The sequence below is a fragment of the Pogona vitticeps genome, chromosome 4 (assembly GCF_051106095.1).
Source record: "Pogona vitticeps strain Pit_001003342236 chromosome 4, PviZW2.1, whole genome shotgun sequence".
NCBI lineage: Eukaryota > Metazoa > Chordata > Lepidosauria > Squamata > Agamidae > Pogona > Pogona vitticeps.
The window spans coordinates 40,760,102-40,775,283 of record NC_135786.1 but is presented as its reverse complement, the minus strand read 5'-3'; the positions used below and the strand labels follow the sequence as shown (position 1 = coordinate 40,775,283).

Genomic DNA, 15,182 nt, shown 5'->3' with positions numbered 1-15,182 from the left:
TTTTAAACTGAAGTACTGGTTTCTTTGAAGCTCAGTATAATTCATTTGCTGTAGCATTTATCCTTGGACAGATATTGCTTAGGAATCAACTTGAAGGGACATTTCTTGCAGCCAGACTGCTGCTTGCTACTGGTTTTTACTAGCCCAGCCAAAAAGCTATAGAGATGGAGCAAACTGTTGGAAAGAGTATTGGCTCTTGAAAATACTTGTCTCTATGCCAGGATTACAAAAAAAAAACATGTAGACACTGCTTCTTTTTTAAATCTGGCCTTGAATAAGTAGTGAGTGTAAGGCATTGCTATCTGGTTGTTGGTTGTCTCCTAGGTAAGAGGATTCACCCTTAGTACAACCTGACTTTATTAATCATGAGCTACTAAAAAGACTAGCCCTCATTGTTACAAAGAGTGTTTATGGTAGTATGTATTTCAGGAAGAAGAACTCATGATTTCCTGAATGTTTTTATTTAGGCTCAGACAGTTGAGGCAGCTTGAACAAATACATTAATGGTGGAGCTCAGAATGACTGAACCTGATACTGTTAGCAGAGCTGGGAGGGGAATACACCATAGCTAAAGAGAGCTTGTTTGTTGATGTCTAATCAACTGTTAGATGTGACAGTGATGGGGTGTGGGGAAGGGGTCAGCATTTCTGCTGGAATGTTGACATTACAGTAGCCAGTTGAACAGTGGAGTGTCTGTGTATAGGAAGTTCATCTCTGTTTTTTTGGCAAGAATTGGTAGCTTTCTATTGTGCAATGTGTTTGTCACTGTAGTTGGAATCTGATGCAGGATTTTGAAATGGTTCCTTTGGAGCAGGCATGCATTTGTCCTGTGATATGCTTTCTTGTTACTTGGTTGTCTTGGGCTTTGATCATATCATAGATGGATCTAAGGAACACCCTGTTTTTATTTTAGGGTAATCCACATGCCTGATGAGTCATAAATTCATAAGCTAGAGAAGAATGAGCATTGAAATTAGGTGTCACTAAGTGTTTAACTTCCTCTAGTTTGTATTTACCATTGTTGGCTAAAGCAGGTTACTTTGGCAATCTTCATAACTGCATATAGTGACATGCAAACATTAATAATAAAGTTGGCTCAAATTAGAGGAGTCTTCTCTTCCTTTCATCAGAGTGCACTCAATTCTGAAAAAATGAACTGTCAAGAGGCACTTCACAGCTAAGCCCATGAGACTTTATTGATGGTATAATTAAAGTTTCAATTATAGATTGAAACTTGTCTTTCCTTTAAAAAGAGCTGACAACAAGTGCAGTACTTGGACTCAGAAGAACCAATGGAGAAGGCTGTGCACTGGTACTAGCTTTTTCTTCTGATAGGTTGGGAAAAATGATTTTCAGCGGTATTCTGACATAGTGAAATTGGTAGGGTTTTTCCCCCTCAATATTCTAGGGGGAAATTCAGTCAGTATAAAGAACCATTGGTATTTGATACAAGCATTGCCTAGCTTGCTTTGCTTTGCTTTACTGGCAAGATACAGTAATTGTAATAAGAAATAAATCTTGTTGCCATACTTAAAATAGCAGGGGTTTTTATTGGTAGACCAGCTGAATGTAAATGTTTATGCTATACATAAAGTTTGGGAGTATTCTTGAGTAGGAAAAGTAATTAATAGGAATAATAGTTGGAAAGGCCATATGATTACATTTCATTAGTGGTAGGCTGTTTTTCTTTTTGATAGAAGAAGGATGGACTGCTTGTGTTACTTCCACCAGGTAAATTATTATAGTTATGTGTAATAGTTGATGTTTGTGATGATGGAACCCCATTGAGTACCTATATAAAGGTAAACCCCTAATGTATATTTACTGATTTATCTACTCATTCTGTTGGTTCACTTAAAACAACAAGTTACATCACAGTTCTGTTTCTGGTTGCTGAATGATGATTTTTCTTTTTTGCATTTCATGATTCAACTATTTGAGTTTTATTTCAGAGGGAAAGTTGTGCTTTCATTATCCAAAGTAAAAATGTTTACTTTTCATTCTTTATATCTCTTCCACCTCATCAATGCATATCAGCCAGTAAGAGTGACCAAATTTAGTATTGCTCTGATTTGAAATGTAACATTTTTGTATAGTTGTAGGTAGGCTGTGATTATTATCTGACAGCCCCCACAATTGTAGCTGTCAAAATACTCTTACATTATATGTTTTGGGGAAACTCCTGGTGAAGCTGCATGGCTGGCTTTTCCTGTTCTCTGTTTAAAGGGGACCTGTGATACCTGTTTCCCTTCCAAAATATAATATCTTGCTTGATGATTTGCATACATTTCTTGGTTGCTGATTAGTTCTTTCTTTCCATTTCAGGCATGGCCTCACAGCTGCAGGTGTTCTCTCCTCCATCAGTATCTTCGAGTGCCTTCTGCAGTGCCAAGAAACTGAAAATAGAGCCCTCTAGCTGGGATGTTTCAGGACCAAGTAACAGTGACGAGTATTATAGTCACAGCAAAAATCTCTCAGCTGCTCAAGGGCCAGCAAGCTCCTCTCACCAGGTAGCAAACTTCAGCATCCCTGCATATGACCAGAGCCTCCTTCTCCCAGCTCCTTCAGTTGAGCATATTGTGGTTACAGCAGCAGACAGCACGGGCAGTGGTGGAACAACCTCCTTCCAAAATAGCCAGGCCCTAACACACAGGGCTAACATTGCATTGCTGGAACCTTATCAAAAATGTGGATTAAAAAGGAAAAGTGAGGAGGTTGACAGCAACGGTAGCGTGCAAATAATTGAGGAACATCCACCTCTCATGCTGCAAAACAGACCTGCGGTGGGTGCTGCGGCCACAACCACCGCTGTAACAACTAAAACCAGTAGTTCTAGTGGCGAAGGAGATTACCAGCTGGTTCAACATGAAATCCTTTGTTCCATGACAAACAGCTATGAAGTCCTGGAGTTTTTGGGCCGAGGGACCTTTGGGCAGGTGGCAAAATGTTGGAAGCGCAGCACAAAGGAAATTGTAGCTATCAAAATCTTGAAAAACCACCCTTCTTATGCCAGGCAGGGACAGATTGAAGTGAGCATCCTCTCCCGGCTTAGCAGTGAAAATGCTGATGAATACAACTTTGTCCGCTCTTATGAGTGCTTTCAACACAAAAATCACACATGTCTGGTGTTTGAGATGCTGGAGCAGAACTTGTATGACTTTTTAAAACAAAATAAATTTAGCCCCCTGCCTCTGAAATACATTCGGCCAATTTTGCAGCAGGTGGCCACTGCCTTGATGAAACTGAAAAGTTTGGGTCTAATACATGCTGACCTGAAGCCTGAAAACATCATGCTGGTTGATCCTGTGCGACAGCCATACAGGGTGAAGGTCATAGATTTTGGCTCTGCTAGTCATGTGTCAAAAGCTGTGTGCTCTACTTATTTGCAGTCACGCTATTATAGGTAAGTTCCCATTTCATGTCTTCAAACACACTTTTTAATGGTATTCTCTTGTCCTGTTTGGCACATAAATGGTATTTTTTTAAGATTGTAGTGGCTGTTACCTTTCTTACTTTTACTTTTTTCATGTTTGTGTTTCTGCTTGCTTATTTAAGAATAATGACAAGTTTTCCAAGCAAGTGGGAAAATGTTTCTATGTAATAACTCATTCATGAACATTTGAGTTCAGGCTCATAGACCTGACTTCATATCAAGTGAACTGAAGTGAAAATGTCACCAGTTAATATTTAAAAGATGAACTTCTCTATAGTGCTAGAATTTGCATGTGAAATTCAGTATGTTAAACATATTGTTCTACAATTACATAGATATTTTAAACCCCATACAGTTATCCATTTCAAGAAGGTTATGAGTTTTTGTCTCAAACAGTAGTCACCTGCATTGCATAACAATCTACTTGGAATGTAAAAAGCATCTTTATGATCATCATGCTATTTATGAGTATTCCTTGGATTCTAGCATATAGTATTGATACACACTAGATCAGGAATGCATAGCTGTCCATATATTGGACCAGAGCTTCCATCAGCTCTATACAGCATAGCCAAAGGAGATGGAAAACAGGAATTGAAGTGCAACAGCCCTTTGGAGGGCCATGATTGCCCACTAGGTGATGCCTGCAATGCAGTGTTAGGAAGATATAATGTTTGTGTCAATCACCATGGAATTATCAGGGAACTGTAATGTAATGCAGAACAGCAAGCATTGGAGTTTCAAATGGAATGCTTCCCTTCCATTTTCAGGAAAGGTCTGTTCATGCATCCAGTTGAGCTGTATGTTTGGAAGTTCAGGGTCATGCAGGCCTTGTCATAGACAAACAACAAGAAACCACTGGAGGCCCTGCTCTTGAGGGATGAAAGTTAAGCCATACTTTTCATCATGATAGTGAAACCAAAAAAAAGTGGGGGGGGGGACAGCAGTAAAACAGGGATTGGGATCTGATCACCCAGATTTCTTTCAAGGCTGCCGAAGGTTTTAGTCAGGCTTCAGTTGGGAGAAAAATGCAAATTAAATTGTGCTCCTACTTCTAGAGGGCAGCTGCCTCTACTATATGTATGGTGCAGATCCAGAGTTATGGTGGCATATGCTGTGAAAATTCCTGCTCATACTTCAGAGCTCTGGGATCCACAAACCTGCCCTGAAGCATTTTTCAGCCGTCTGTAATAGATGGGAAGGGGTTGCTGTGGCAGAAGACACCCCCCCCCCCCAATTTACTTTGAATTTTGCAGTTATACCAGTGGATCATTAGTATTAAATATGGCCCAGAGTAAACAACATACAGAATAATTAGTGATATTAAAAACTGAATCGTGGATTTGAAAAGAGCTTAATTCTGTTAATTATCATGAATATATCCAAGTTGATTCCAAGTTAGCGGAAGCTTTACCAGTTTTAATTGGAAAGCATTAATTATCCTGAATTCTACAAAGGTAAGGCTTGTCATCTCAACCTCTGTCTAGCACTTCATTCTCTCACTTGATATGAGTTTCTGAAGAGTTCTTCACATCCAGTTTGTAGTAATAGATTGACATGTCCCTAATTACATTGCTGTCCTCGTCATTATCAACATGTCATTCAGTTAGCAGCATAAGGAAGTAAACATTTTCTGGATTGAAAGTGTGTTCAAATGTGTGAGCTACCTGTGTGACTGTTCTTGCTAATAAAGCTGAAAAAGTGACAGACCTGTGTAATCAGTCATGATCAAGGGCCTGCTGTTGAATCAGAATCATATGGCTTGCTTTAACTGAGAGGTCCATTACTGTCTGTCTAGCTATGCATGTTAAGTTTAAGATTTTGTAGTGCTCTTTGCTCTGATCAAGTAGGGGTGTCATTTATAACAGGCATGCGGTACCTTAAAATGGAAAAGAATGCCTTTTTGCCACCTAGCTACATTTGAGATCCTTAGCTGATAGGGTACTAACAAACTACAAGCAGCAACATTTCCTGTTCGTGTAGCTAGAGTCTTTTCTGAAGTCTGGCTGTATCCTTGTATGAATGAAGTAGGAGTGTGAACAACAGCTGCCTAAAGGTGGGAAGCATCCACTGCATCTGAATTTACTCTTCTGTGGTCCTGTGAAATGCAAATCTGCATAGTTTCAGAATAAGGATTTGAATCTAATGCTATTATTGCTTACCTGTTTATAACACTGCTTTAAAGTGAGAAGCCCAGCTGTTGTTTTCAGGGAGGAAATGAAAATTCTGTACTCTTCTTGAGAGAGATCCAGCATAGAATCACAGAAGTGAAGCAGAGTCATTCTCAAAAGATAACCCTTGTTCATTCTGCCCTCTCTGCTGGTGCTTTCAGATTCCTAGGTTAATTTGAAATACAGTGGTGCCTCACTTAACGATGATAATTGGTTCCCAAAAAATCGCTGTTAAGCGATTTCATCGCTAAGCAAAACACGGTTTCCCATAGAAATGCATTGAAAACCGGATAATCCATTCCAATGGGAACGGATTGCCGTCCTTAAGCGAAAATTGCCATAGGAAACATCGCTAAGCGAAACACGGTTCCCCAATTGAAATGCATTGAAACCTATTCAATGCATCTCAATGGGGGAAAAATTACAACAAATTTAAAAAGAGTCGGAACAAAGTCAAATTAGTTTAACAAAGGGTTTATTAAGTACACTTATGATTTCAAGCATTCTAAATATTTTTAAACATTTTTAAACATTTAAAAAACAGCCAACATGAGGCTGTCAAAACCATCGTTAAGTGAAGCTATGCGAAGCATGGTCCCAAACATCGCTATGCGAAAATCACCCATAGGAACCGTAGTTAAACGGAGTACAAGATCGCTCCGAAAAAGTCATCGCTAAGCGATTTCATCGTTAAATGAAGCAATCGCTAAGCAAGGCACCACTGTACTTTTTGATTGTTTGTTGTTTTTGTTTTGTGGAAGAGCAATTGGACCAATACAGCCAGCTACACTGTGAAACTTGATTTCAGTCCTGGTAATGCAGATTTATACATTTTGACATTGTCACTTCTAATTATTGGTTACCCAGTTTCAACAAGGTCTAGTGTTTAGGCTGATGTTGAGACCCCTAGTGCAAAATATAAGATATATTAAGCCTTTAAGATGTTCAGATGCTTGGATTTGAGAAGAATTTATTTTTAAATGCACATGCACGAGTATAGTATGTTTAAGATAAAACATTTTCTAATCCAAATGGGGAATATTTTGTCCTGAGTCTATGGTTTAGTGCAGTTTTGTTTTCTGGAATGTTTTTATTATTTGGGAGAGTGCAAAGACTGAAAATATTCTTGAAGTAGGAATATTCAGAATTCATCACAGCAAAATGTTAGTATCTTGGTGCTCCAGCAGTATTTTGCCTGGACAGAAGATTCCCATTGCTCTTTTTCCTTCTGAAATTGCATGGGGAATATAATTAAGTAACAAGAGTCTGTGCTTCTAATTCAGCAGCTATGTCTGCACTCTTCTCCACCTTGATTAACAACTAACAAGTGTTACAACACTGAAAGAGTCAAAGGCTGTCTTGTTCAAAGAGTTTGGAAATAAATAACAGAATGAATGTGGATGTGTAGATTTGAGTAACAGCTAATACAGGTACTTGGTACTTGTGTTCATCATGGTTCCTTTTAAGGAAAAAGGGATAATAAAAATATTTTAAAAATAGTAATAAATTGGGGCATTGACAGGGACTATTGGCAACCTTCTACCATAAAGCTACTACATTTATGACCCAATTATGTTTCAAAACTGGTAAGTAGTACTATGTGTAAAAAGGACTCGGGTTTCAACTTTTCAAGGAAGAATGGTGTCCTCACGTATGAATATGACTGGTAGTTGTTCACACTGGTCATACTTTGGGAGCAGGGCAAGAATACATGAAGAATATGACAGCTCTTGCTAAGTCATCTTCAGAGTGTATATAGGCTGGCTACTTGACTCTAGTATGCTCATAGTGTATTTGCTTTTGGCACTCCAAGTTCAATCCTGATTGTGGCCTAAAGCAATTATTTTGAATCTGAGTTTGTGTTACAAGCGTTCTTCATATGAAGAAGCCTTCAGTAGAGTTAGTAAATTATATACACCTCTTTGGAGTCTGGCTGTAAAAGATACCCAGAAGAAAACGTGTTGAGAAACATTTCAGAAAGAGTAGAGCTAGGAAGAACAACTGTATAAGTATGCTAGTGCTGTTTTCAAATCCAGTCTTAGTCCCTGTAATTCTGTTTGCCTCATCCCAAAACAGACGGTACAGAAGAATTCAGAAGAAACTGCTCTGGCCATGTGGCTATTTTTAAGAAATGGTGGACTTAACTGAGTTGATGTTTCTTTATCGCCATTGCATCCCCGTAGTGTATATTTGTTGGGAATTGAACTTTGTAAATTTAAGTGCTACATACTTGCAAAAGATAGATATTTTACCAAGCATTTTTTAACTTAGATGAAAGCTAGCTTGTGAATGAGTTTGGTACTGAATTCTAGATGTGATTGCCACCATCCCTTATTAGAAAGTAGCATTTCTTGAGAAATTTGTTTCTGAGTAGCATTTGCACTTCAGTGGTGCCCCACTAGATGATTCCCTCGCAAAACGACGAATCCACATGACAATGAGTTTTTGTGATCACTATAGTGCTTCGCAAAACAGTATTTCCTATGGGCGATTTTCGCTATACGATGTTTCGGACTGTGTTTCACAAGACTTTTTCGGGACCGATTTTTGCAAGATGACAATTTTGACAACTAGGTCTGCGACTCTCAAAACGGGTGTTTTCCGGACCATTTTTCACAAGACAGTGATTTTAACAGCTGATTGGCGCTTTGCAAAACGGTTTCTCTATGGGCAGTTTTCGCAAAACGACAACCATTTGTCCCCATTGGAACGGATTTCAATGCATTCCAATGGGGAACTGCATTTTGCAAGATGATGTTTTCGCAAAACAGCGATTTTCACGGAACGAATTAACATAGTCTTGCGGGGCACCACTATATTTGGTTTGTCATCTGCTTCCATCCTTGTCTTACAGAAAGAGCTACAGGAGTTTTGGAAGAACCTGAAGAGAGCATATGTATGCTTGTTATGTAAAAGAAACTTAAGGGCACAGTCCTGACTAGCTACTATGACTGGGGGCTGGCTGAGCCAGCTAAGCCAGCTAAGACTGTGCTGAATTGACATATCTTGTAGTCTCAGCATGTTGGATGGCACTTAGGGTTACCATGACCATATCCTAACTTTGTAATGGCATGATCGATTAGAGCTGAGAGGGGATTGAATCTCATGTCAATTGAGGACCATCCCTTCCCTGTCCCATTTTGATTCTGCCACCTGGTCTCAGCCAGCACAGTGCTTGTGCCAACAGATCCTCTTTTGCTGACAGTTCAGCCCACAGAAGGAGATTTTGCTGGTACCAGGGCAGATGTGTGACCACATGAGACATCTGCCCATTCTGGAATCACTATACAGTGGTGTCTTGCTTGATGAGGATAATCTGTTCCAGCAAAATCTCTGTAGAACGAAATCGTCATCAAGCAAAAGTAAAAAACCCATTGAAATGCATTGAAAACCGATTCAATGCATTCCAATGCGTGAAATACCTCAGCGTCCAGCGAAGATCCTCCATACAGCGACCATTTTCCGGTGCCTGTACAGTGAAAAAGCCTTCCTAAACACAGCGGGGAGCCATTTTGAAACAGCAGGCGGCCATTTTGAAACCCGACAATCAGCTGCTTTGATCGTCATAAAGCGAAAAATCGGCTCCCGAAGTAGGGAACCAATCATTGTCAAGCGATTTTTTTCCTATTAAAACATAATTTTAACAAAATACTCATCGTTAAGCAATTTCCTCATCTAACGAGGTAACCGTCAAGCAGGGCACTACTGTACAGTACCTTGAATTTGGATTGCACTGCCTGTTGCCATTTTGTCAAACTTCCTTTTCAATTGTAATGAATGCCTGATATATACCACTGAGCTGTAAATATTGAAGGAAAGATGTATTAGGATACATTCATGTGTCTGAAAAAGTTAATAGCTTTGTTTTTCACACAAGGCTTACAGTTAAGAAGGATAGATATAAAGCAAAAATCCTAACATTTTGTTGTGATTTGATGTTGCATGTGCCTTTCAGGTGTCGAACCTAAAAAGTGTTACATCCATTCCATCACTACTCCTGTGTTTTTTGATAGAAGAAATTTGCTTCTTCACACTGAATGCTGGGGGGAAAAAGTTCCATGCAGAGCAAATGAACAGTACCTCTATTGGCACTCAGATTCATATGTTTTAAAGCACTGTGCTTCTGGTGATATGGATCCAGGTTGGCTAATGTGTGAATATGTGATTGGGTTCCTTCTCTAGGGTAGGCGGGCCTAGGGATTCAGCGGGAATGACAGCCGGAGACGATGTAACAGTCAAAAAGGGATTCGTTTTATTAACTCCTTCATTAAACAATTCAGAACCAAACGGGTTCGGCAAATCGTCTTCATTTATCAAACAGTATTTCTTAGGGTTGCCCCCAGGTCCAACACTTTTAACTTTTACTGTCTCTTTCCCCCAAAGCGGGTGACCCAATTCTTGTTCCCGACCGGCGCGGTCAGCACTGAACAAGTTGTTCGACAGCAAGGGTGAATCACCACCGATCCCTCTAGCCTGGGGAGGAAAGGACTGGTTCCACCAAGGGTCTCCCTGTTCGCCCCTGAAGAGGTGGCTAGAATTGCTCCCGATTTCCATCCCTCCTGTTGGTCACCCGTGCCCACCTTGGCGAGTCCTTTAGGTAGCGGCAGCAATCCGTCTTCTTTCATCAAGTTAGGGAAAGTTTTTACCAAAGTAGCCACCTTTTCCCTTTCTACTCCCGTCTCCACTGTTTGCGTGCTTTCCTCTCTCTTCTCTTCTTCCTCCCCCCTTTTCTTTCTCTCCTCCTCTTTTTTAGGACCGTCCCACCTCCAATCCTCTAACTCCTCCCCCCAATCCTTCATCCTCTCCGCCAAGAACACTTCTACTGCCTTATTTGTTCCACCCTCATCATCGTCCAGCCTAATCAGTTCTCCCACTATACATCCTTCGTTTTCTTCATTCTTGGAAGTCTGCGAGGACGGCACACTTGTCTGACTCCGCTCACAGAATAAAAGGACTCCTTCTGTTCACCAAAGGCACCAGGATGTAGTAGAAGCCTTTTGCTGGAGTGAGGAGAGGGGAAATGACTGCAGCCACTTTTCACATTGTTCCTAGAGGATTGCTGGACCCTATTCATTGGCACAGAGACCTGAAGAAGGCCAGAAGAATTAATGGGGAGTTCTCTCTTCCACTTCCTCTGGCACAAGCAGAATCCTGCTAAAAACAGTTTGGGTGCAAGTGTGTCCCACAGAGTTAAACTAATAAACTGTTTGAAAATAGAATGACAGCATGTCTCTTTAGTTAACTATGTTAGGATATTAAATAGAACTGTGCTTTAGTGACTTGTAAACACTCTTCACCCTTCTTTTGTGGCTAGGAGATATTCAGAAGCTTTTGATTGCACTTAGAATTATACACACTTTGCTGTGAATAAGCCAGTTTTCATCAAAAGTGGAAATAATATTTCCAGATACTTGTGTGGAGACACATAAAGAAGGGAGAGCAAAGTAGAGGAGCTAAGGCTTTGCCTGCTGTTTCTGTGTAGCCAGTGGGAACAGCTTTGCTCTGAAAAACCACAGAGTTCTACCAGTATGCATAATTCCTGCCCAAGAGTCCTGCCCAAAGCCTTAAAAAGGTAAAGGTTCCCCTTGACAATTTTTGTCCAGTCGTGTTCGACTCTAGGGGGCGGTGCTCATCCCCGTTTCCAAGCCATAGAGCCAGTGTTTGTCCGAAGACAATCTTCCGTGGTCACATGGCAAGTGCGACTTAGACACGGAACGCTGTTACCTTCCTACCGAGGTGGTCCCTATTGATCTACTCGCATTTGCATGCTTTCGAACCGCTAGGTTGGCGGGAGCTGGGACAAGCAACAGGAGCTCACTCTGTCGCGTGGATTCGATCTTACGACTGCTGGTCTTCTGACCCTGCAGCACAGGCTTATGCGGTTTAGCCTGCAGCGCCACCACGTTCAAAGCCTTACACAACGGGAAAGTATTTCTCTGGTTTAAAGTTTAAAAAACTTTTTATATGAAGAGGTACCAGGTTTCCTTGTATCGGTGTGGATGGGAATTTTTCGTGTACAAAATATTCTAAAACAGTTTTGCACAACACTAGACAAATGATATGTTTACATTCCCTCTGCACTGAAGCACCAAAACTTCCAGTGTAATTGGAATAGGTTTCCTATTTTTCCTGCTGACTTGTTTCTTAGCTTTGCATATCTTTTCACATGAAACAGTTTATCCTTTCTTTAAAATAATAAAATGCAGTTGATGACATGGGCAAGCATCAAATAATATGTTCGTCTTGCTGTGTAGCTTAGTTGCTCAGATGTGGTTTACCATTCTGTTCTGAGAAGGGCAGCGTGGATCTAGCTTGCCCAAGGCCACACAAACTGGCTGTATTCACAGGAAGCACAGTGGGGAATAGAACTTCCAACCTTAGGCCCCGCAGCCTGATGCCTAAACGACTGAGCTATCTAGCCAGCACAGCAGCAGATTACCACTGATTAATGGCTTCCTTTTGTGATTTTGAGCTGACTGGATAGTCCATGGGTTAGGTATCTGGCTGTGGAGCAAGAGTTTGGGGGGTCAATTCTGTCTTGTGCATCTCAGAGGAGCCAGCTTGTATGACCTTTGGCAAGCTGAACAGTCCCAGGATGCTCCCAGAAGAAGTAAATGGTAAACTACTTCTGAGTACTCACTACGTAGAAAACCCTAGAAGGGTCACCATAAATCAGAATCAGCTTGACATCATACTATTGTTGTGATTTTGGGGTGAACACAGCTTGCATGCACTGCACAGTGACATGCATCCCAAAAAGGCAAAAGAAAGCCTTTAATCAGTAGCAATCTGCTGCTGCTGCTGATGCCATTCTTGTTGCTCAGACAGACTGTGCGTGACAGATTTCAGATGTTACCTAGAAATTTGAGGATTTGCTAGAGCACATTTTTGTAAATGTGAAGGGAAACTGCAGCAGCCAGAGATTAGGAGCCCTTGGGATAAAGGGAGAAGCATGGAGTTTAGTAGAGAAGTTAGGTCTGATACTCAACTGTAAATCCTCTTTATGTCAACATTTTAAAATAGATTTCTTCCATTTAGTAGAAAACTTGGCTGCTCTGCCTCTGGAGTGGCTTTTGAGTTCCTTTTTCCAAGCCAGGCCATGTCATTACATTAAACACCAGACTTAAGTTGTAGAATATAGAATTCTGTAGTATTAAACTGGTCAGGGCATTTTCTTGCTAGAATGCTTTTAAAGTACGTAGTATATCAATGCTATACCTATTTATTAGGAAGTAGTGTTTGCTGAGTTTAGAGGGATTTTCCTCCAAGTTGGTGTATTACCTTTTATGCAAAAGTGAATTAGGTTAGGTATGTCTCTTCTGCTATGTGGTAAGATCTGCTCTCTGACCCCCTTTGCTGTACCGTGCTAGTGTTGTAGAAACTGTGTATGCTATAATTTCTGTTTGAACAGACACTTTGAGATAACAATATCGGTTCTGACAAGTTCCAGAAGGATATCGATGCTAGTGTGTTTAGTTATGAGGCATCTTAATTGCTAAACAAGCTTGTTAAAGCCTAAGCTTTCATTCACCAGAGCCCACCTTATCAAGCACAACAAATTAAGAGCTCTTGCAGGTCAATGGGCTGGAATACCTGGCTGTAGAACCAGCACTGTGGAATTTGAATCCTCACTATGGCTTCTTGGGGTAGGGCTGGCCAGTATTACCCAGCACATGAGAGCATGTGTGGCTGATGGGGTTGCCTCCCTTGACACTGATGTGACCTTGGGCAAGGTGCATGGTCCTAGAGTGCCACCTGAAGGAGGAATTGGTAATCCACTTCTGAGTACCTTATACCTAGAAAATCCTAAGTCATAATGACCTTGATGGTACATAATTATTATTATAAATTATCTGGGGTGCCACAATAAGTTAGTAGGTTTTCAGATTGTTGCTTTTATAACCACTTTTACTATGTTTCCTTCCTTCCTTTGGTACAAATCTTCATTTATTATGAAAAATCAATTAGATGACCTTTAGCATTTTAATGTATATTTGCATCAATGGAATGTGTGAAGTGTTCATAAGTTCATCCTACAGATTTGTTCAATAATGAATAAATGAAATGTTGCATGTTTTGCAGAGCCCCTGAAATCATTCTGGGTTTGCCATTTTGTGAAGCTATTGATATGTGGTCACTGGGCTGTGTGATAGCTGAACTGTTTCTTGGATGGCCTTTGTATCCAGGAGCTTCAGAATATGATCAGGTAAGTATGTACTGTTTGGGCAACTTCAGTTACAATCTAGATTCTAAGCTATGTTTGATTGGAATATATAGTAACTTTCCCAGTTTACCTGTACACCAGATAACACAAAGGTGCCCAGAGCTGATCCTGAGGTAGTTAACACGTGCAGACCTAAACCTGTTAGGGAATAAGTGTCCCTGAATTTAGCAAGATTTATTTCTGGATGTACACTGTTAGTGTTGGATTACAAATACGCTTGGTAGAAACATCAAATTCATGGGAAAAGGAAGTGAAGACAGCATAAACCCATTTTTTCCCAAGATGGGTTTGTATTAGCAAACTGTTGCCAATTATGCTTCCTAATGAGTTTATAGTTAGCAAAATATTAATGTATACATTTTCTCGTTACATTTATAAGCACTCTTGTTGAAATGCCGTATGTGAAGTGTTCTTCAGGTTAATGTTTTGTACCACTGCTACTCAATGCATGTATCCTCAGTACTATTAACCTTCAATAGGAAAAGTATAGTGCTAGTAAATATGAGTCCCCTTACTCTGAAAATTATATGGTTTCTGTATGCAAAAATAAACATTGGCAATTACAAGACCTTTGTTTTAATGTATTTGCTTAATGGGAGATAGATGATCCTTATGATGCAGAGACTAGCAACATTTGAGATGTGTTGAGCCCTAATCAACATAGCAAATTGTGGTAGATGGTAGCAGTGGCAGTTTGTAACAAGTGGGGGAAAATACATAGCTGGCAGAGTTATAACAGCTGACTTGTAAGATTTCTTTGAGATTGTGGCTGGTTTGGGTAGTCTCGTTTGCAGCCAAGCCTTTTTAAAGTCAAATGTGCAAGTATCCTTTAAGGCTGTCTCTGATAAGTGGAAAAAACTTTTAACACTTACAATACTTTATTCGTTATACCTGAAACTTCTTCAGATATGATAACTTCTTTAGATATAACTTCTTTAGATATGAGATGTGCTCAAATGCCCCTGGAGAACAGTAGTGTTTATTACATTGTTGACAGCACTAGTAATGATTCTATGCTTGATCTCAGTCCAGCATAGTCAGAAACTGGTAATTTAACCCCAAATTGGGGCTGAATCATTCAGTAGTGTCCTTATCCTAGGCAACAGTATGAGGATGCATGAAGAGTGCTATACTGTAATAATTTTAACCACTGCATGAAAAACTATGAAACACTGCTAATTTTGTTGTGGTGAGAATATTGTATAAAATTTTTGTTTCATGGGGGGGGGGAAGGCTATTTTTCAAGGGGCATTAAAATGTTCCAGTCGAACTCCCAATGATATCCGGTCTCACCTCCAATGATGATCAAGTCTTTAGATAGGACTTTAAATGCAGAAATCTAATTGATACAACA

General features: G+C 40.2%; 1 protein-coding gene across 4 annotated transcripts in view; it reads left to right on the top strand.

Annotated features, from left to right (window-relative positions):
• The window catches only part of HIPK1 (homeodomain interacting protein kinase 1), a 38,813-nt gene that overhangs the window by 2,433 nt on the left and 21,198 nt on the right, over positions 1–15,182 (top strand). For all 4 annotated transcript variants that reach the window (XM_072997160.2, XM_072997159.2, XM_072997157.2 and 1 more), the window contains exons 2-3: positions 2,326–3,403; positions 13,687–13,810. In XM_072997160.2, coding sequence (XP_072853261.1) covers positions 2,328–3,403; positions 13,687–13,810 — 1,200 coding nt within the window. In that variant the 5' untranslated portion in view covers positions 2,326–2,327. The remainder of the gene's footprint in view (positions 1–2,325; positions 3,404–13,686; positions 13,811–15,182) is intronic.